At 46.8% G+C, this 22,123-nt stretch overlaps 1 protein-coding gene across 2 annotated transcripts in view; it reads right to left on the reverse strand.

The window, feature by feature from the left end:
- SRPX (sushi repeat containing protein X-linked) overlaps positions 1-22,123 on the reverse strand; it is a 464,109-nt gene that overhangs the window by 129,332 nt on the left and 312,654 nt on the right. For both annotated transcript variants that reach the window (XM_078658263.1, XM_078658262.1), the window contains 2 exons: positions 18,863-18,989; positions 14,241-14,362 (listed from right to left, as the gene is read on the reverse strand). In XM_078658263.1, coding sequence (XP_078514389.1) covers positions 14,241-14,362; positions 18,863-18,989 — 249 coding nt within the window. The remainder of the gene's footprint in view (positions 1-14,240; positions 14,363-18,862; positions 18,990-22,123) is intronic.

A 22,123-nucleotide genomic window follows, 5' to 3' on the forward strand; every position in this document is an offset into this window, starting at 1 on the left:
CTGAGGTGGGGGTAGTACTGGCAGTAAAGTGGTAAGTCTGGTGGCTTTGCCTTTGGTGAGTAACAGTGAATCCACTTTAACAGACACAGTCACCTGGCTTACCATGGCCTCTCTGTTACCTGCAACTTGATGGGCACTATTAACGTGTGGATCTCTTGGCACGCTTTTGCTGGGCTTATCATAGCCATCTATTGAATTTAGACTAGCAAATGCTTCAGCATTTTTGTTTCAGAATGGAGTGATTACCTCTACTAACGCAGGAACAACCCCTGCCTCTGCAGTCAACTGTATATCGCCTTAACTGAGCTTACCCCTGAGGGGGAACATCCTTTTCAACGCGGATGTTACCCCGCAGTGCTTTTACGACGTGTCCTTTACAACGCAAGTCGTAACCACGACTTGCGCTGGAGGACGCTAAAGGATAAAGAATAGTATATTTACTATTCCAACACCTTCCCTACTATCCACGGGGACTGGTGTTAGAATAGTAAATTATACTATTCACTATCCGCGCCCAACAACGCAAGTCGTTGTAAAGACTTGAGTTGTTAAAGACGCGTTGTAAAGGCACGCGTTGAAACGGTACGCATTGTACCGTCATACATCCACCGCTGAGCCAACCTAAGAAGTTACAGTGACTGTATTCAGTCGATCTTACTTTGCACTAAATGTTAGAGATACATTTATAGGGTCAAGTTCTCAAAGATTGGTATACAAGAAAGTGTGATTTATTCTTGTACTCTGGGGTTATTCCTAAAATTTAGGAGTCGTACAAGAGCAAATCACAGCAACATGCATGCTCATACGTGGTAGCCATTTTATAATGGAATTGTTAATTTGAAACTTCCCTGCATGGAAGCGCCATCCTGTAATGGAGATTGTTATGTTTCTTGAAGTAAATTACATGATGGCCACTTTGCACACACATGTATATACAATGGCCATCTTGTAATGGAGTTTCAAAAACGCAAGTAACTCCATTACATGTTGAGTGCTGTGCATGTGCATGCACATGGCGTCTTTTAGGACTCTTTTATATACTCTTACATGCCTTTGTAAATTGGCCCTGAAACATCTAAAATGGGTATATTCAGGGAATATCCATATAAAATTAGTACAAATACAAAGGACTGTGTCCTCTCTCTGCTTTAACACATAAGGAGTTGGATGTTTCAGACAGATTCACAAATCATGTAAGAGTACATAAAACAGTACACCTATTGTGCTACTTCCTTTATTCATGAATGCTACTGTAAAATGGGCCCTATGCCGATGGGATTCCAACGGTGGCTTCTGAACATGGCTCACAAAGATGCTTGGAATGTAATATATTGCCCCATCTATTTCTCATTCACTAGTCACTTCTGATACCTCCTACATTCTATGGATATGTCTGCTGTGCATGCTAGGTCCTTCAACCATGCATACCCTTAAAACAATTAACAGGAAACGTTATTAGAATTATACTTGTGGCAATATAAAGAGTATTTTACATAGCATTGTAAAAATAAAAATAGGAAACTAGTATCTGTATTTACATGTTCAAGGGACATTTGGTTTCAGACCCTTTTGTGAACTATCTCAGACTTATTTATTTGTGAATTTCCTAATGCACTGTGTGTTAATTGTTGGTTACTTAGGCCCCTAGAAAAGAGTAGTAAACTATTGCTACATGCAAGAGTGTAAAGTGAGAGTCAGGTAAGGATAATTCCCTTGTCTCTTATATTTTTATCATTACCCATGGTCTGTTACCTTTTCAGATGCAAGGAATGTCTGAACAATTTTGGAAAGTTTCCTGAATCACTCAGAGGGCCTAATTAAGATGTCCATACGACCTCCTGCTAGCGGTCCTGACTCACCAATTAGGATGCAACCGAACAGTGTTCGGTCATACTCCCATTCTTTACAATAGGAGTATGCATTCGACCTGAATGCATGATCTCTTTGTAAAACAAAGTGGTGCAGTTCATCTGCACAGCGCGCTTACACAACGTGCTGCATTGCTAGTTTTAATCATTTTAAATTACCTGCATCTTTGCGCTATCGCGCTGCTCTTTTCTGACGATAGGCACCTAGTCTCTTGCACGCTCTCTGAGGGGTAATATTTAGGTGAGACTCTTACCCTGCACCATAATTGTTTTTTCACCCCGCATTTGGCGGGATTTAGGGCGCTTCAGGGCGTGCTAGGGTCCGTGACTCCACCGCATCGCGGCGATCTAGGCCGCCATCTTGGGTGAGGGTGACCGGGTGAGTGCCGATTTGCGGGCGCCATCTTGGTTGGGGGGCTAGTGTTTACATCGGAGGACTCCCGCGTCTACGGCCATTTAATATGCATATCCATCAAGCGCGCAGCGGACGCCCGTTTGCACCCGTTCGCGCATCGATCGCAACTAGCACTAGCCACGCTGCCTCTGCGGCAACACACCGGCTAACTTACTCTAGAGCAGAGCTCTTTGAGCTCGGTCATCGCCTTCCGGTAAGTAACTTGCCGGCCTTGATGTCTAACAAATTAGCGGTGCTGTCTTGCGGGCTACTTAATGTTCGGTCTCTTTGCAAACACCATGTCGAAATCGCACTCTTAATTGAATCTCATGGGTTGGATGTGCTCTTTCTTACAGAGACATGGACTCGAGCAGACAGCGAGGTAGAACTTGGGCTGGCCTGTCCTTCGGGATATGAAATCAGGCATAACCCTTGTAAGGGGAATAGAGGGGGAGGCATAGGGTTTATATTTAGGGACACTCTGGATTTCTCTCAGCTTGAGGTAAAGAGGGTCCAAGAATTCGAACTTATGGGCTTTTCTCTCAAAGGACAGAAAGGAACATTGCATTCCGGGCTGTTATGTTACAGACCTCCGGGTAATGCACTGTCCAGCCTACCTGATCTGATCGATTTAATCTATGACCTTTCCAATACTCATTCTAGACTACTTATTCTGGGGGACTTTAATTTGTGGCCAAATGGGCCGATGGACACAGCTTATAGAGAACTGTGCCAGGCATGTAGCAATCTTCAACTGCAGCAACTGGTACTCTCCCAGACTCACTTGAAGGGCCATGCCTTAGACCTGGTTTTTGCAGAAGCCACGCAGGTTGAGATTAGGGATATAATTACTCAATGTTGGACTGACCACGCTTTAGTCCATTTTTCCCTAGGTCTCCCTGCCGACTCTGCACGAGAGTGCAGTTCGGGTCCCACCAAAACAAGCAGACAATGGTCTAAACTTCTAAATAGCAGTGTTCTACCCACTTTGCTTTCGGGAGGTTTTTCCTTAGAGGGGAATGTGGAGGCGAGCTACTAAGGCCTATGTATGCAAATTACCAACTCGCTGGACAAGCTGGCCCCCCTGCGGAAATCAAAAGATAGACGTAGGCCTGCCATGCCGTGGTACTCTAACGATCTTCTCCATACCAAAATAAGATGCTAGCAGGCAGAAAGGGTATGGAGAAAGCACTATGCAGAGTCTGCTAGATCCCTCTTTAAACAAGCGCTGCTGGACTATAAAGCCCAGATTAAGCGCGCTAAAGCGAAATATCTAGAGGATATGCTATTACAGGCATCTAACAAATCACAGACCCTGTTTAAAATAGGTAATGATCTTTCTAAGCCGACATGGGCGGCAAACAATATTCCGGCCTCACAGTCTCTCTGCGATACCTTGGCTGACGCATTTGAGGACAAGATTGCCACCATTCTGAGTGGACTCGCTAGTTCGGGTTGCTCATGTCCCCAGCCAATTGCTGCCCATGTACCTTCATTTACCTCAGGTCATCCAAGGTTGGAAAGTTTTACCCTTCCTCCGTTTGAGGATTTCTGTTTCCTTGCAAATGGTGTGTCTTCGGGCTCTCCTCTTGACCCGCTACCCCATACATTTTGGAAGCTTTTTCAGGAGGAGCTTTTCTGCCCCCTCTATTCCATCTGTTTCCAGTCCTTTAGCACTGCTACGGTGCCAGAGTGCTGGAAGTTGGCTGTGGTCTCTCCTCTTCTGAAGAAACCCACACTCGATCCCACCTGCCCGGTGAATTATCGGCCACTTTCGTTGCTTCCCTTCCCGGTTAAGATCATGGAAAAACTCGTGACCCAGTCTCTGCCCAGCTTTCTGGAAAGGAACATCTGTTTGGATGTGACCCAGTTTGGCTTCCGGCCAGCGCATGGTACGGAGTCGACGCTGGCGGTCGTGTTGGATGATCTTCGATCGCGGGTCGACATTGGTAGTACAGCCTTTTTAGTGCTGCTCGACATGTCGGCCGCATTTGACACGGTCAGCCACTCCATCCTTATCAGTCAGCTGGAGGAGATTGGGGTAGCGGGATTGGCACTGGACTGGCTAACTTCATATCTCCAGAATAGACACCAGGTGGTGGCCTTGCCTCCTTTTAGATCAGGGATCAAAAGAGTAGGGCAAGGTGTACCCCAAGGGTCAGCGATTAGCCCTATTTTATTTAATTTGTACCTCCGCCCTTTGATTAGTCTAATTAATTCCTTTGGCATCTCAGTGATCAATTATGCTGACGACACTCAGCTTATCTTCTCCCTTGAAGGAGAAGACGCCGTGTCTAAGGAGACCTTTCAACAATGCATGTCTGCTACGGCTGACTGGTTGAGAACCAATTCTCTCCAGTTTAATGGCTCAAAGACCGAGGTATTGTATTGTTCATCTGATCGTACCCCGCGCCACCTACCGGCTGATTTTTGGCCATTGTCCACTATGGGCACAGTGGTGGCGGCGGATTCAGCTCGTAATCTGGGAGTCATGTTCAGTCCCAATCTGCAGATGGATGGCTTTGTTAACAAGACCATTTCCACTTGTATGTTGTTACTACGCACTTTGCGTAAAATTCTTCCCATGCTTCCAGTGCAGGCTAGGCCAGAGGTGGTGCGTGGTATTATCCTAAGTAGGATTGATTATTGTAACGCTTTACTTTTGGGCGCACCTAGCACTCTGATTAGTAGGCTGCAGCGTATTCAAAACATGGCAGCGAAGCTTGCTCTTTCTAGGCAACGCGCTGCTTCTTCTTCTCTGGCGCTAAAAGACCTTCATTGGCTACCTGTTCAGCAACAAATTTGTTTTAAAGCTTCCTGCCTGGCCTTTAAGGCACTGCATGACCAAGGACCCGTCTTGCTGCAGAAACTCTTTTCGTGGTACCACTCAGCAAGACTGCTACGCTCTTCCTCAGCATGTTTGGCGGTGGTCCTGAGAGTTCAGAGATTGCGAATGGGTGGCCGTTCCTTTAGATACTCAGCCGCTAAACTCTGGAACTCCCTCCCCCTTTCTTTGCGGAGTTTGAGGAACTTTCCATCTTTAAAAAAGGTTTGAAGACCTAACTTTTTCCTAGAACAGTATAATGTGGTGACTGCGTACTTGGTTTAGTGGAGTCAAAGCGCCAGGATACCCTTTGGGTGACAGCTTGCGCTATATAAGTGTACAATACATACATACATACATCCTTATGCACCGTGGCATGCCCCCAATGGTGCCTACCACGAGGTGCAGGAATCAACAGGGGGAGCACCATAGGTGCCTCCTAGGCCACCAAACGGAGGTCGTGCACCCATGGGGGCCCTGCTGGGGGCCCCAAAAGTCAACTTCTGACAGCCATTCTGCATCAGAAAGGCCAGAACAGAATGGCTGTCGGAATCCAACATTGTAAGACGAGAGACGCCCTTGGGATTACTGAAGTCATTCCGACTGGCGGACGGGCTCTCCGAGCGAGTCAGATGGCAGTCAGAATGAATAGTCAATTTCCTTTCCAACCCACTCTAACAAAATGGGTCAGTTGGAAAGGAATCCGACCATACTTGGGTTCACATCTCACAGTAGGGTAATGGAGCTTCATAGTCTTAGTCCTTGTACCACTAAGAATGTGCCTCCAACTTCCAGATTCTTGAGGGGCCATTGCTGGATTAAGCAGCTAGACAATGGACATTGAGTGGAGAAATCTGCAGAAGAGTATATGGCTGAGATACCCGCCACCCCCTCTCGACACAATCCCCAAGGATGGGAAACCGAAACGGTTCTGAACTTTTGGAAGGCGGGAGGGAGTGACCCTCCCGGCCGTATTTATTAAAATATGAAACAAAATCAAAACATTAAAATAACAGTTTCATATTATGTACAATTTCATTTCCACATTACGATGTTTGGCTAACCTTAACAGATCTCTAATACAAAGATTCTCCTAGCCGATCCAACATCCTACAAAACATTTGACTTGAAATTGTACATCCTAACGTTAAGGGCCAACGGCAAGGTCGTAACCGGTGTCAGATCCCTAAACCATAAATACAACCCTCACTTGTGAGAGGACCAACCGCACAGAGGCGTACCTCAAGTGCATCTACCAATTTCCCTTGGACTTGACGGGGGCCCCAATGAACTCGACGCCATTTAACGGTCGTCCGAGGACTCGTGTGAAGTGTCTAAGAGGTAGCGTAAACCCCCTCCCGAACCCCACACAACTTACCCATCTGCCGTCGCAGATGTCCTGGCCCCGGGAAATTCCCCAGGAGGGCCCGTAGCCCCTCCTATCCAGGAAGGGGCCTTGACCACCTTTCCTTTCCTTCCGGCGGCCTATCCTTAGACGGGACCGCCTCCCCGTTGAGGGGCCAATGGCCACCTCCCCCGAGCGCTCCCATCCGTAATGGGTGACGCCCCCCCATAGGGATCTTCCAATTACTGCTCACCGATCATGACCTTACCGCCTGACAATAAATACGACAAATCTACCTAAATTACTAAATCACGAAAGAATTATAGCCTATTAAAAGCATGATTACTGATCAACACCACTGCAAAATCCTTTATTTGCACAACATATTGAAAGTGACCATCTTTATTGCATACTCAAAAATTATCACGACAATCGTCACAACCTGTAAGAAAATAGGGTTACCACATCAAAACTTTATTTCAAAACAACTAGCTGTCCTCAGGGGCTGGTGGGTGGGTCAAAATTGGCTCTTCGTTCCGTCCTGAGCTCACGTGCAGTGGGGAGGTGCAGCTTCAGAGCACAGGAACAAGAGGATGTTTTCTTGGTTTGTTGCTTCTTTTATCCGTCTTCGGGGCGGGCGTCAACCCGCCCCCGCCCGCCTCCGAGGGCGTGGCCGAGTGCGTCACTGGCTAGGACAAACCACTCCAGGGCGGAAAAAGGCGCGCCCCGGCTACGCCGCTTCGGGCATACCAGCCGAGACTCGCCTCCCGCCCAAGATGGCTTCCCGGGGGGATCGTGGTACTCCACCATACGTTCGGGGGGACCGAATGGTCGCCCCTTTCCATATGGCTGAGATACCCGCCACCCCCTCTCGACACAATCCCCAAGGATGGGAAACCGAAACGGTTCTGAACTTTTGGAAGGCGGGAGGGAGTGACCCTCCCGGCCGTATTTATTAAAATATGAAACAAAATCAAAACATTAAAATAACAGTTTCATATTATGTACAATTTCATTTCCACATTACGATGTTTGGCTAACCTTAACAGATCTCTAATACAAAGATTCTCCTAGCCGATCCAACATCCTACAAAACATTTGACTTGAAATTGTACATCCTAACGTTAAGGGCCAACGGCAAGGTCGTAACCGGTGTCAGATCCCTAAACCATAAATACAACCCTCACTTGTGAGAGGACCAACCGCACAGAGGCGTACCTCAAGTGCATCTACCAATTTCCCTTGGACTTGACGGGGGCCCCAATGAACTCGACGCTATTTAACGGTCGTCCGAGGACTCGTGTGAGGTGTCTAAGAGGTAGCGTAAACCCCCTCCCGAACCCCACACAACTTACCCATCTGCCGTCGCAGATGTCCTGGCCCCGGGAAATTCCCCAGGAGGGCCCGTAGCCCCTCCTATCCAGGAAGGGGCCTTGACCACCTTTCCTTTCCTTCCGGCGGCCTATCCTTAGACGGGACCGCCTCCCCGTTGAGGGGCCAATGGCCACCTCCCCCGAGCGCTCCCATCCGTAATGGGTGACGCCCCCCCATAGGGATCTTCCAATTACTGCTCACCGATCATGACCTTACCGCCACAGGCCGGATAGTTGACCGGCTATCCGGACCCCCCACAACAACTCCTGCCTAAAGGTCATGTTATAAACTCTTTAACCAAGCTATGAGGTCTCCTATGAGTAACTCATTCCCCACCCGGGACAAATGAACACCGTCCCCCAAATACATACTGTCCCCTCTGATACAACCATGCGAGACAGAATGCAGAGAACTTGAACGAAACAATCTACTCACTTTGTTATTTATTTTCCTTACTGAATGATTCAGAGCAGAAACAGAAATAGCCCCCCGCCACACTTTTCGTGGGATCATGTGGGACCATGCAATTGTGCACCCTGGAACTCTCCTTGCCAACCAACTTACTGTGGAAAGCATTGCCTCAAGAAGAAGTCGTCTACCAGTGGCCACCAAATCGTTGCCCCCAAGATGGACTATGATTATAGACGGCGGTGACCTTGTCCGCCCTAACAAACCCTCGAAAAAGGATTGAAACTGGTCAATACAGAGCCCGCCCTTTCCGTAGAAGGACACACTGTACCCGTATTCCCCAGCCACGTGAATCATGTCACCTGCTTTGAATACGTCCCCGGCACGCCTCACGTATGAGTGGCCCACGACCCACACCTCCTTTTTCCCAGCCGGTGAAGTCTGACCGCTGGTCCCCATGTGTCGGGTCGACTGCCCAGTCCGCCCCGCCTCGTAGGCTTGCGCAACTGAAAACCAAACAAAACAAGAAGCGTGAGTACATCATTACAGCTTCATAACATGTGCAAGCGCACATACCTTTTATAACAGTTCGAGGACCAACGCCCTACACGTTTTACTTCTTCTACACTCAGACCCCTGGCTGTAGCCTCTGTAGCAGCCCCTATCCGAAAAGAATGGGTCCCAAACTCGCCGGGGTTCAAGCCCGCGGCCGAAATCGACATCGCAAGCACCCGCTGGAACTGAAACCTTGTCAGTGGGGTGGTGTCAGCGTGTCTCAAAAAGGTCCCCCCCCATGATGCCACTCTCTGCGCTAAATATTCCTCTACGCAAACCACAGGGCACATGGGGGACCCGGGAATCCTCTGTATGATTATGCAGTCCCCAAACGCACCCTGATCGGTTTTGGACCTGACAAACGAGACAGTCATTGTCTCCCCCTTGACCTGAACGTGCTCTTGGCACAATCCCCCCATCGTATCCCGCTTGTTCCTCGCCACTAGTTCGCTTACCCGCATAGCCCCATGGAATGCTAGCGCGAAAGCGGCTCGGAATAACACTGTCTCATACTGTGATGAACACGTTGCCGGGAGTACGGAAAATAACAGGGCCAACCTATCCAGACCTATCGGGCGCCTCTCATCTGCTTTGCGACCCTCCAGGCGTTGCCACCCCCGTAGCGCTTTCTGGACTACGAAAGACGCTGTCGGGTCCTGGATCCCATGAGCCCTTGCCATAAAGGAAATGGCGGCCCGATGCCTCTGGGCCGTAGCTACTGATTTGCCTGCCTGATGTAAAGACAGCAGAAATTTAACGACAAGCTCCTCCTGGCCCCAAAGCTCCCCCCTAGCAGAACCCAAAAAGGACCAATAGGAACGGAACGCCCCTTCGTATGCCTTCCTTGTCCTGGGCGCTAAACTCTCTCCCACGAGGTTTTGTAGTTCGGGGCACCGAGAGACCAGAGAGCTTCGTGAAAGGGTGCTGCCACCGGGTCCGCTGCGGGCAGAAAACCCCAGAAGGCCTGCATACGGAAACGAGAAAGCGCATCAGCCGCTTGGTTCAATACCCCCGGGACATGTCTTGCCCTAAAGAGCACATTCAACTGCATGCACAATAACACAATTTCTTTAAGCAGTCTCAGCATCCATTTGCAACGTGCTGCCTGATTATTGATACACTCTACCACGGTCATGTTGTCAGACCAAAACACCACAGACTGATCCCGGAACCCCTCAGGCCAAGTTTTCAGGGCCACCAAAATAGGGAAAAGTTCGAGAAAAGCAATGTTCCTCGTCAATCCGCACTCATGCCACCATGACGGCCATTTTTGAGCCGTCCATTGTGTGCCGAATATGGCGCCAAAACCTATACTCCCCGCCGAATCTGTCCACAGCCCCAGCTCCTCAGAGGACACCGCCGGTTTTATCCAGACAATTCGACCATTGAAATCCGCAAGAAATGCCAGCCAAATGCGCATGTCCTGGCGAACCTCTGCCGAGAGCCTCGTGCGGTGATGACCCTCCTTCAGGCCGACCATGGCTTGTGCAATCGAGCGGGAAAAGGGGCGGGCCATCGGCATTACTCTCAGGGCAAAATTCAACTGGCCCACCACTTGTTGTAATTGATGCAGTTTTACTTTAGTCTCACTGATACATGTTTCAAGGGATGCCCTGAATTTCAAAACCTTTTCTCTTGGTAGTCGAAAACAACCCTCTACCGAGTCGAGCTCGATCCCCAGAAACTCGAGGGAAGTCGAGGGACCCACGGTCTTACCTGGCGCCAATGGCACACCAAATTGGTTCATCAAGACACAAAATTCATTTAAAGCCTGTCCACATTCTGGATCCCCGGCTGCCCCCAAGAACAAAAAATCATCGAGATAATGCATAACATGTTGAAAACCCGTCTTCTTTGTGAAGACCCATTGCAAAAAACAACTGAACATTTCAAAATAGGCACAAGATATAGAACATCCCATTGGCATACATCTGTCCATGTAATAGCGACCCTGAAACCTAAAACCAAGGAGACGCTGATCGTCTGGGTGTACCGGGAGCAAACGGAACGCTGACTCGATATCTGATTTTGCCATCAGCGCCCCGGGCCCCAGGCGATGCAACATGGCGACGGCCCCATCGAAAGATGCGTACCGCACCGAACACACCTCCGGGTCTATCGCATCATTCACGGAAAGACCTCGTGGGGCTGACAAGTTATGTATCAGCCGAAACTCACCCGGGTCCTTCTTGGGGACCACCCCTAGAGGGGAACAAACAAAATTGTCAACCGGTGGCAAGTCAAATGGACCGGCGACACGACCTCGAGTCACCTCCTTCCCAATCTTTGCCTGTACCACAGCCGAATGCTGTAAGACCGATAGTTGATTCGTACAGTTAGCTACACCCTGAAAATCCCCCACTGGGATGCGGAAACCATATGAAAACCCGTTCCGCAACACCCCAGCGGAAGCATGATCCGGGTATTCACTGAGCCAAGGAATCATTGCCATGGTATCAATCGGAGTAGGTAAAGTCGCCCCTCGGACTATTTCAGACCTGTTTGGCGCTTCCCTTACCACCGTTATCACCCGTTTTGGCTCTGCACAAGGACTCAGGATGGGATGACTGCCCACACCCCCCACATTCATGTCTGAACTTGCATGACCCCTGGGGCCTCGTACATTTACCTCTGTTAAAATTCCAACAGATCCCCCTTTTACCTGCGTTGCCACTCGTCTTCGAGTGGTACTCGCTACCTGCACCCGTCCGAAAGGATGTCCCAGAGTATTGGCGGGAAGATTCACCCCCGCTACTCCCTGACAATGGTACTTTTAACATTCCAGTACTCTCCATTTTTTGCCATGACACGGAGTCGTAACAATCCCAAGTCAAAACTGGGTCATGTTCCTTAGCTTTTCTAAAAATATTGTCATAGCAGAACCACTGATTGCCCCCATACGCTACGGAGTACTCCATGATACGCGATTGATAAATAGGCAACTCGGTCAGCAACTCGGGCCTGCGCTCACCCATGATGGAGGTAAAAATGCCCCACGCTCTGCCCCAAGTACCAATGTTTTCGTCAACCTTAAAGGCGGCCATTTTTGCGCGCCAAACACTCGGATGCATGAGCTCCTTTTTGCTCTTAACATGCTCCATCTCGTAATGGTCGGTAAGCAAAGAAAAAATATTAACATACTTATTCGCCCAAATCTTTTCCTTAATTTCCAGTGGAACATGCTGAGCCACCTTCTCCCTTCGTGAAGGTACGGACCCTTCCCCCGCGATCGGCAATGGCCGCTTACCTGAACCAGAAGCTGCATTTGCCGCCGAAACTGGGCCTGTTGCATTTTCCGCCGCCGTAACTGGCGGGGTAACAGAAGCTGGTGTCTTCGCAGCCTCCCTAGATTCCCGCAGTTGTCTCATTACTGCCCGGGCGTCGTCAGCCGTGGTGCCCTCGTTATCTTTTCCCAACCACGCTGCCAATTGTGCCGCTAACTCGGGAGGCATATCTTCCCTGGTCACGGGGGTGACCACCACGGGGATCGGATTCCCCCCCTTCGGCACCGGGGTTGGCTCCTCAAGTGGGGTATCAGGGACCGGAGTTTCACCCCCAAGCGCCCCCTTTCTGGACCTCTTGCCTCTCCCACCGGGGACTACTCCCGGCAAAGGCCGTTTCGGTCCTCCCTCCCCGTTCTTAGCCGCCATCTGCTTCTTCAAATCGGCTACCTCCTTCATGAGCATGCGGAGCATCTGATCGGTACTGACCCGCTTTCCGACTTTCTTAGGCATTCCCAGACGGGATATCTGTAAGACAAAAAGAAAGATTACAACGCTCAAAATTGGCTCTTCGTTCCGTCCTGAGCTCACGTGCAGTGGGGAGGTGCAGCTTCAGAGCACAGGAACAAGAGGATGTTTTCTTGGTTTGTTGCTTCTTTTATCCGTCTTCGGGGCGGGCGTCAACCCGCCCCCGCCCGCCTCCGAGGGCGTGGCCGAGTGCGTCACTGGCTAGGACAAACCACTCCAGGGCGGAAAAAGGCGCGCCCCGGCTACGCCGCTTCGGGCATACCAGCCGAGACTCGCCTCCCGCCCAAGATGGCTTCCCGGGGGGATCGTGGTACTCCACCATACGTTCGGGGGGACCGAATGGTCGCCCCTTTCCAGTATGAATCTAGGTATTGTGGGGTTTTTGGTCCTTTTAACCCATTAGGCATTGTGAATGATGAGAAAATATTGAATTTGATTCAGTCTTGTTCAGTAGTTTTTCCAGCTTCGCAATGAGTTTCCTAGGGAGATCAGTGTTTGCAATAGACAGGACACGGATAATGTACATTTTCAAAGTTTGGCGAGCTGGAGATTGATATTTTTCACCACTGCATTGTCTTGTGTGTTGAACAAGAGTACACAAGCAAAGACTATACCTCTTTTCCTGGCTTTGGAAGCAGTAGAAGGTGGGGATTCAAGACCTATTATCAAGTCAAAGGGTAGAGAGCTAGGTGTGTTTTTTGCATTACGGGGATCTCAGTTTTTACTCAATTCATGTAGAGGATGCTCTTCTTCATCCAGTGGATTACATGGTTAATGCAAGAGGGGATGCTGGAGGCATTATTTAAACTGTTGTCAAGCTGGAAACAAGATTCTACATCACCTGCCTACTAATAGTGTCTCAATACATACTACTGACTCTAAAAGTGGCTGCGCAATAAAAAATGTTTTTCACGCATGATTGTCATGAAATACCACATTACCACTTTCTGTGAGAGTTAGTAAAGAAAATAACTGTTTTTCAATTTGTGATTTTGAGCCTGATAGAGTTTGACAGACAAGGTACAGCCATTGAACGTGCAATTGAATACCCTGCCCCCCAAAGGCTCTATCTGCCCACCTCAATTAGAATCGGGCAGACTGTAAATTGTCTGTCAACAGAGCCAAGAGCCCCCATTGGTACCGTCACCGGTATGCTTCATTTGACAGCTCAACAGTGTAGGGTCCATTGGAGGAAGGACTGTACACCATTAGCACTATTTAAGGTGGATGATGTATTTTTTTGTTTTATCAGTCATTGGTAGGAAAAACTTGGTAGTAAGGAACAGGAAAAAAACAATAATCACCCCCATATCCTGGTAGACAACTCACAACTTGTGGGTTACATTCGTTTGTTGTTTTCCAAAAACAAACTCTCACTTTGGGAGGTTTTTCTTTAAAAACAAAAATAATTGAAAAGTTTGATGGCAGTCTGTCATATCTGACGGTTCTGCTCTTCAAACGTTTCTTACACTGACATGCAGATTTGTCCTGAGGGCCGGAGACAAATATAATTTTGGTGGGGCAAAGGTCCCTCAGGACGGCAGAGGTACTGTCTTCCGCCACCTCGAACGAGCAAAGGTTATCCGCCAAACTCTAAATCAGGCTGTTTTGTTTCTAAAATGTAATCTGTCCTTGTTAGAAGGCCACACTGCTTTTTTTCTTCAGCATGTTGAATAATTCATGTTATTCAAAATTTGCAACGAGAGTACACATGCACTGTTACCTCTGATTCTAACATTAAATCTGCACGAAGCTTCGTTTTCTGCTCTGTCCATCACAGTGTACTCAATTTTATGGTCTCCTTCTGGAAACTCAGATCCTGGAGGTCGTCCATGTAAGACAACACTGTAAAAGAGAACATACTTTTTATTTTTAGGTTATTGGATATCTCTTTTACAGTACCAAATGCAACTGCATGGCATTTTTAAGGCCCTTCTAGGTAGGAAAATATACAATTAAACTAAATAACTGAAGCCAAACAACACATCTCAGTCAATTGTATTTTTTCAACGTGAACAATGTGAAAATGACCCATGTGTGAATATTTTCCAATAAATGTACACATCCATAAAATAAACTGGTTAGAATAAAATATGTTGGGATGTCACAATAAGTACCCTCCAAGTTCTACACTAGCTTCCCACTGAGGGACTCTCAGCATGCATGGCTTTCTGCATCACTCACAGGTCCATCAATGGCAACAACGGTCACTCATTAAAGTAAAGCTACAAAGATACTCCCAGAACTGAACTCTCTGCTCTAGACTGGCACACTGATTATTCCTCCCTACAAAAAGAAAGCCCGTGGTGGAACCTCCTACTCCGACAAGAAACATCAAAGACTGCTTGACTTGGTTGAAAATTACTGTTCTGAGGTTCTTTGCATGGGTTGCTGGGAAGGGTGTGGGTCCAAGTTCAGCAGGCCGCCAAGCAGAGTACCAGAGTGAAGTGTCTTTGCCAAAGATTACTACTTCTGTCTTGTGCGTGTTGAGCTTGAAGCAGTTGTTTTTCATTCATCTAGTGACTTTGGTCTTGCAGGCGGAGAAACTGCTACAGGTGTTTGCCGCCTAGTCAGAGAGGGAGAGTATGAGCTGAGTGTCATTATGTAGGATATGATTTTGATTCTGTGGGCGTGGAGGAAGTAGGCATTGAAGAGGGTGGGGCTGAGCGAGGATCCTTGTGGAGCTCTGCAGATGTGGTTGATGGTGTCCAAGATGAAGGAGACCAGACTAACAGACTGGGTACAGGCTGTCAGGAAGGAACAAATCCAGCAAAGTGCTGATCCTCAGATGCCAGCTTTGTGCAGTGGTTACTTCTTCAGAACAGAAATATCCTCGTACCAGATTATCAAAATGACATAGGGTAATAGCAAAATATCACCTATGAAGTGCAGAATTTTTGGTGTAGTAAAGACCCTGTAGAAAGTCAACACTGATGGAGATTTTTCGGCTTAAAAAAGGCAGTATGAAGATCGTAAAAATAATGTTCCCCGTTCCATGGTCTTTAAAAAAAATGTAGGAGGTGAACTAATCAAAAGAGAATGGCTCATGTACTCTCTGTCCATCGGAAATGTGTACTGTTTCCCATGTTGTTGATCCAAATCCGATGACGAACTGCGGACCTTGTTACCCTTTGACACTGACAGGACATTTACAGACGGCATATCGCCCTCTATGCAGGCAGGTCTGGAGCCCTTTAAGAGGAAACACCAGGAAGAATCCTTGGGGGCTTGGCCCATGACGCTGCCAGATGCTGGCCTATCGGAGGAGCAGGCGGGCGACACAAGAGAGCCAGGCCTCTGGCCGAAGATGAAAGCTTGAGTCCCTGGAGGAGGAGTGTGCGTGGCTTGGAGAGTAAACCAAGACGGAAGCGGGATACCTGACAAGACTGGTGAAGCTGCCGTAGAAGAAGACGCTAAGTCGAGAGGCGTTGACGCAGATGAAGACATCAAGCCGGGAGGCCTACGGGACCGTGTCTCGCCCAGTCACCCTCCAGGAGGGGGGTGGCTTGCCAAGGTACGGGCGAAAGTCATGGGGTTCACGGGGCATAGGAAAGGGAGGGCTGCGGTATAGAGGGAGGTCACGACGGGGTCCACTTGGTGTTGGATTAGCGGTGACTACTTTGCTCACTCCTTTTTCCCCTGAGTCAGGAAGTATATACTTCCTAACCACTGACCACGATATTCTTTTCTTTTTGCATATCCGGAGTATTCCACAACCGATACCGGCTCCTGGGAAGAGGGTGGAACCAAGATCGAACCACCACTCCCAAGAAGAGTCCTGGTGAAGACGGGATCAACCCAACCAGGAAACCTGTCGGTGAACAGTGTGACACATGCGTAGAGTAAATAAACATTTGGAACCCTATCACTCCTCTCCTCATTCATTTTGTCTGCCTTCCATACTGGTAGCGATCCCAATACCCGACAGTGTCCTATTTGGTGAAACACAAATGCCAAACTCAATTATCAGATAGATTTTCAGATTGGAAGAATGCCTCGAGGACAGTGCAACGCATCGGGCATTATGTACAGACAATGATCAGTAGACGATGAAGGTCAAATCAACTGCTCTTTGGAAATTCAGTTCAACAAAGAAAAAGAATACTAGATCAAAGTTTTTCAAAGAGTAGTGTCAGTAATCAAATTCCTCCCATTACGTGGATTTGCTTTTCGCAGTGGTACAGAACTCCTTGGTTCTCAAAATAATAGCAACTACTTGGGAATTTTAGAGTAAATTGCGGAGTTATTGTAAAGGAATTCCAGGAAGCCAAGTAATTTTCTCTGAGCTTAGATATCTTGGATTGTCAGATGGTGAAGTGGTAGAACGTTTTCCCACCTTCAAACCCCAAAGCAAGACACACTGGAGAAGCGCTAGCAACCCCTGTTTGACCTTCTTATTCAAATGCGGCATTGAAATCAAAAACCTGAGAGGACAGTCTTATGACAATGCAGCAAACATGCCAGGGTGCTACAATGGTCATCAAGCGTATATTGCCAAGATTAATAAGCTTGCACACTGCATTCCATGCGCAGCACATTCGCTCAATTTAGTTGGTGTATGTGCTATAGAAAGCTGCATGGGAGCAATCTCAATCTTCTGGCTTGTGCAAGCAATGTACAACTTTTTCTCAGCATCAACCCACTGTTGGGAGGTTATGCTTGAATATCTTTAGGACAAAGATGGCGAATGTCAGCAAGTTTTGAAAGAATGACTGGCACAAGGTGGTGTGCAAGAGCCAATGCGAACTAGGCGTTAACCCACTGCTTCAGCAGACTTCAGAAGGCTTTGCAGGTCTTTGCTCAAGATGTGAATCAGAAACCAAAGACAATTCACAAGGCCAAATGTCTGCTAAATGACAGGTTCAAGTAGGAAAATGTCATTGTGGTAGGCTTCCAGGCTGTAATCCTAGATCAGATAAAAGGAGTCAAGAAATCCCTTCAAAAGGAAGCAATAGAACTTGAAACTGCCTTCAGTCTTAGGAAATCACTTCTCGATTTTTTATCATCACATAGAGAAATGTTTGATGACTACGAGAGGAAGGCAAATGAGAAAATCGATGCGCAATATACTAATGCAAGCAGGCGTGCGCGCGTAAGAAAAAGACATCACAAAAATGGTGATGCGGAAAACGTTGTGCTTCAAGGAAGAGAAAAGTTCAGATTGAAACTTACCTACCAATGTTGAATAAGTTACGTGCAAAGCTTTTCCGTCGTGTGGAAGTATTTAACAAAGTGAGTTCTCATCACAGACTGACGCCAAAATTAATAAGCTGCCCCAAGAGTTAGAGAGAATTATCCTGAGAACATCGAGTTGGAGTTTGCAGATTAAATGATTTATTTAAAGTATTCGATATCACAGTTATAAGATTCTGGTGAAATAGTGCCAGCATCACAATGATACAAACTCATGTTTGAAAATATGGTGTAAGCAACGTTTCCAAATGATACGACAGGCTTAAGAATTTATCGGTGTCTCATAATCACGAACGCTAATGGTGAACAAACCTTTTCGAAGTCAAAACTAACGAAAAATTGTCAATCATCTTCAATGACACAAAAACGACTGAGCTTACTTGCCATTATGGCCACTGAATACGACGTCTTGCAAAAAGTAGACTTCCAAGATATCCTGAAAGATTTCACCTCAAACAAAATGAGGAAAGTGAATATTTAAAGTTTTGTTTGTTAATTAAAAAATTTGAAAAAGCATTTATTGTTTAATAACATTAATAATTGTTAATGTTTAGTTTCGTGTAATAAAATTGCTCACTGCGTCACTGGATACAAGGTAGCCTGGCTGATATGGGGTGATGCCCCAAAACCGGTCCCACAATGCTTGTTTTTGGTCCAGGGAGGATCTGGCTTGGAAGTTTGGACTGGACTGTTCCCATGAGGAACATGGTCAAGACTGATTTCCACATGGCTGGGTCCAAACTGGAGTGGCATGCTGAGCAAAAGAACGATGGATTAAACCCAGGTCTTTGTGACTGGGGTGAATGTTTGCATTGTTCAGCATTCCGCCCATCATTTTTTCCTTTTGCTATTACAGTGGCATATACATGACCGAAGGTCAAACATAGTAGCTTTGCTTGCTATAGAGCATGGTTCATACAACTGGATAAACAAATGATCACAGCTGCCAGCAGTATAGGCACTCTTTCTGTGGAAGCATGCATATTTTGACAACTCAAAGTCTGTACTAAACTGATTCACGGTCCCTTTCTGTAGTAGTCTTGAAAGCTCATTTTATCTCATTATGTTTGGGGACAGCCATACCTACCTAGTTATAAGTATGACGGAGAGGAAAGGGAGCTTTAATGATTCATTGGGAGGAGTTGTACTTACTCTGTCAAAATACCATCTGCAGTGTCCATGCCCTCTGGAGTTTCCCAGGTCACACGTACAGTCAGCTTATTGGGTTCTGCTAACTTCTCCTTGACACTTGGGCACTGGATTCGAGGAGGTTCCACATCTATAACATAACCAGATCAAAGCAACAAGAATGAGTAATGACTCTACAAAGTCTGAGTTTTTATCTTTTAGTTCTTGATGTATTAACACTATTGACATGCAATATATCAAAATCACAGGTGGGTATATTAAAAATCTTTATTTATTTATTTATTTATTTAATTTTTTTTTATTGTTAGCAGGCTGACGAAGAGAGCAACAAACAATAAACAGCAAATCCAAGAAAAAGTAATAATTGTACATAAAACACAATACATATATATATAATGGGTATCATATAGAGCGTATACAAAATCAAATCAGTACTGTAATCGAAAACAAACACAAAAAAAAAAAAAAGGGAGAAGAGAGCAAAGGAAAGAAAAGAAAAGCGAGAAAAGAAGAGATAAGGGCAAAAACAAATGTAGAGAGGAGCAATATCGTGTTAACAATCTCAGAGCACCGTAATGATTATCAAATAACATAGTCTTTTCATGAGTATAACATCAGCGTTCAATGAAAGTTCCCCAGTTTTTTTCATATTTTTTCATTGCCTTTATGCCCCTAATGTTTGCTAATGCGAGCTCCATTGAGTGTATTTCGGTTACTAATGCCCACCAATCCCAGATTTTAGGTGTTTCTGGGCTGACCCAGGCTCTAGCCAGAGTTAGTTTAGCACAAGATATTAATATCGTGATCAAGGCAGCTTGTGGGAGTAGGGCTGGATAGGTATCTAATAAGACAAACGGGTATATTAAAAATCTTTATATGTAAAGTTGAGCATTTTTCCATAGCATCTTGTGCTGAAGTTTTCTTCACTCAGAGGTTTGGTTTGTTTTATTTGCCAAATGGTTCTTTCAGGTTTTTAGTCTCTCCCTTCACTTCTCCTGCACTGCTCCTATGAAATCAAACTTCATCTTTTTCATATCATGTTTTCATGGAGTGTTGCTTTCCAGCCTATGGAAATTGTTCTGAACTATGCATTGATAAAATAGTTTGTCTTCCATACTGATGCGATTTACAGATGTAAGCTTTCATTCCCCAATGACTAAGGGCCATATGTATCAATGTTAGGTTTTGCGATTCGCAAATAGCGAATTTTTGAGAATCGCTATTTGAGAATCGCAAAAGGCTATGTATGTAGGATTTGCAATACATTTTGCGAATCCTGCATATTTCTTTATTGCGAATTGCAAATTGCTATTCGCAATTAAGGAATACCTCCCAATTCATTCCTATAGGCCTAGAGGCCCATAGGAATGAATGGGAAGACATTCTCAATTTGCGATTCCCAATTAGAGAATCGCAAATTGAGAATGCAATTTCAAGTGTGCCAGGGTGTCAAAAGGACACCCTTTTGCACCCCTGAAAAGAGCATCTGTGCACATGTGGCGCACATGCGTGCCCTAAGGGCATGTATGTGCGCCACATGCCACTTTGAAAAATGCAAAAATGTGCATTTTTAAAAGAAATCGCAAATTACCACCAACCTGTAGTTGGTGGTAATTTGCGATTCCTTATGCCATATTTGCACAGCTTGGGTGCTTCATACATTCCATTTAAGGAATCGCAATTTGCGATTTCTTAAATGCATTCACAAAATAAGGATTCGCAAATTCGCAAGTGTCGAACTACCCCATTGAAATCAAAATGAGATACACATTGTATATACACTATACAGTTATTTGCAATTGCTGAACTTCCCCATTTGCAGAACAGGCAAACAGTTACAGGTCTTCGGCTACGCCTTGTGACCCAGCGCTCAGTAACTCAGCTACAATAGCCAACAATACAGGTTGCCCCTGCTGACCCCCCGTTGACTAGACAGTCGGAACCACCTAACACAGAAAGAAATAGTTACTTTTTTTTCATCCAGATAAGACCTCTAGAAGCCTGGTGGCACCTGCACGAGTGCCAGATCACGATCCCCCTGTAGACAAATGGTTGTGACCCAGGAAGCTGGTGGACTTCCAAGTCTAAGGAAATGTTTTTCCCTCAAGTGGATGTGTGATCAGCTGTAACCCCGACTGTTAGCTGTAGGTGATCACAGGGCACATGAAAACCCTTGGGCCTCATCACAATGCTCTCCACAACAAAGAACCTTGTGGCGTGGGTCCAGGGAGAGGAAGCCAGCGACCTCAGACAGAATCCACAATGTCAAGTACTGTTGCCCTCCTATCGAAGACAGTCTCAGCGCCTGGCTCATGTTCCTCCAACAACCCTTGGACAGCACACTCTCCACAGTGCAAGCTAGCACAGGTCCCCTTGGTTGCAAGCACAGGCCCCTCAGACTTTGCAAGCTTTCCCTGCACTCGTCGGACTCCTCACTTCCCAGCACCTCAGGTGGCTGCTGATCTTTATGAGCACACACCTCTCTGTACAGTGTAATGATGGTGTATGTTAGGACGGCCTTCTCCCAACTTCAATCACTCCACCTGTTTCTGCCACATCCTGTGCGGTCCTTACGATCTTGTGTAAATTATGAGATCCTTTGTGTCCCTGGGATCTTGTGGACAGGAGGGAAACCAACTGACCCTTGGAGAGAACTTAGGGACCCGGGCCATGACAGTTGGCACTTAGCTACAGGCCAGCAACATCCAGGCAAAATTCACCAAGTGATAGTCCCCTTCCTGGAACACAACAAGTTCCACACCACCACAAGTCTGAGGATAGTCCAGTTGCAGTCCCTCCTGCCCTCATGATTCCTCCTTTCGATGTTCCAGCGTTGAACCAGCGTCATATGTTTCCAAATCCAAAAGAGTCTCTACTTTTGGAGGCCAGAGCCCAAGTTATTATACTCACTTTGGCCTTTGAAGATTCAATCAGTTCAAAATGCCACCTTTGAAATGAACAGTCCCTCTCTAAATTGTGTCCTGTCTGCCATCCTACCCTGGGAGTTTGATCACTATCTTTAGTGGGGCCAAGTCCCGGTCTCTTGGAATGCAGGTGCGAATTCCACCCCCAAGTAACCATCCCAGAGAGGCCCTCAGAGTCAGAGGTCCGCAGTTTCCTTTGAGCCCCTAGTTTATGGCCTTCTAACAGGAAGGCACAGATGTAGCTATCCACCTAGCACCCAGAGGTGAATTGAAGACAGGCCGACAGGCACACAGAGCCATGAGTGATGTAATATGTGAGGTCATAGGCAGTGCATTGCGG

This window comes from Lissotriton helveticus, chromosome 8 (assembly GCF_964261635.1).
Source record: "Lissotriton helveticus chromosome 8, aLisHel1.1, whole genome shotgun sequence".
In the NCBI taxonomy this organism is placed as follows: domain Eukaryota; kingdom Metazoa; phylum Chordata; class Amphibia; order Caudata; family Salamandridae; genus Lissotriton; species Lissotriton helveticus.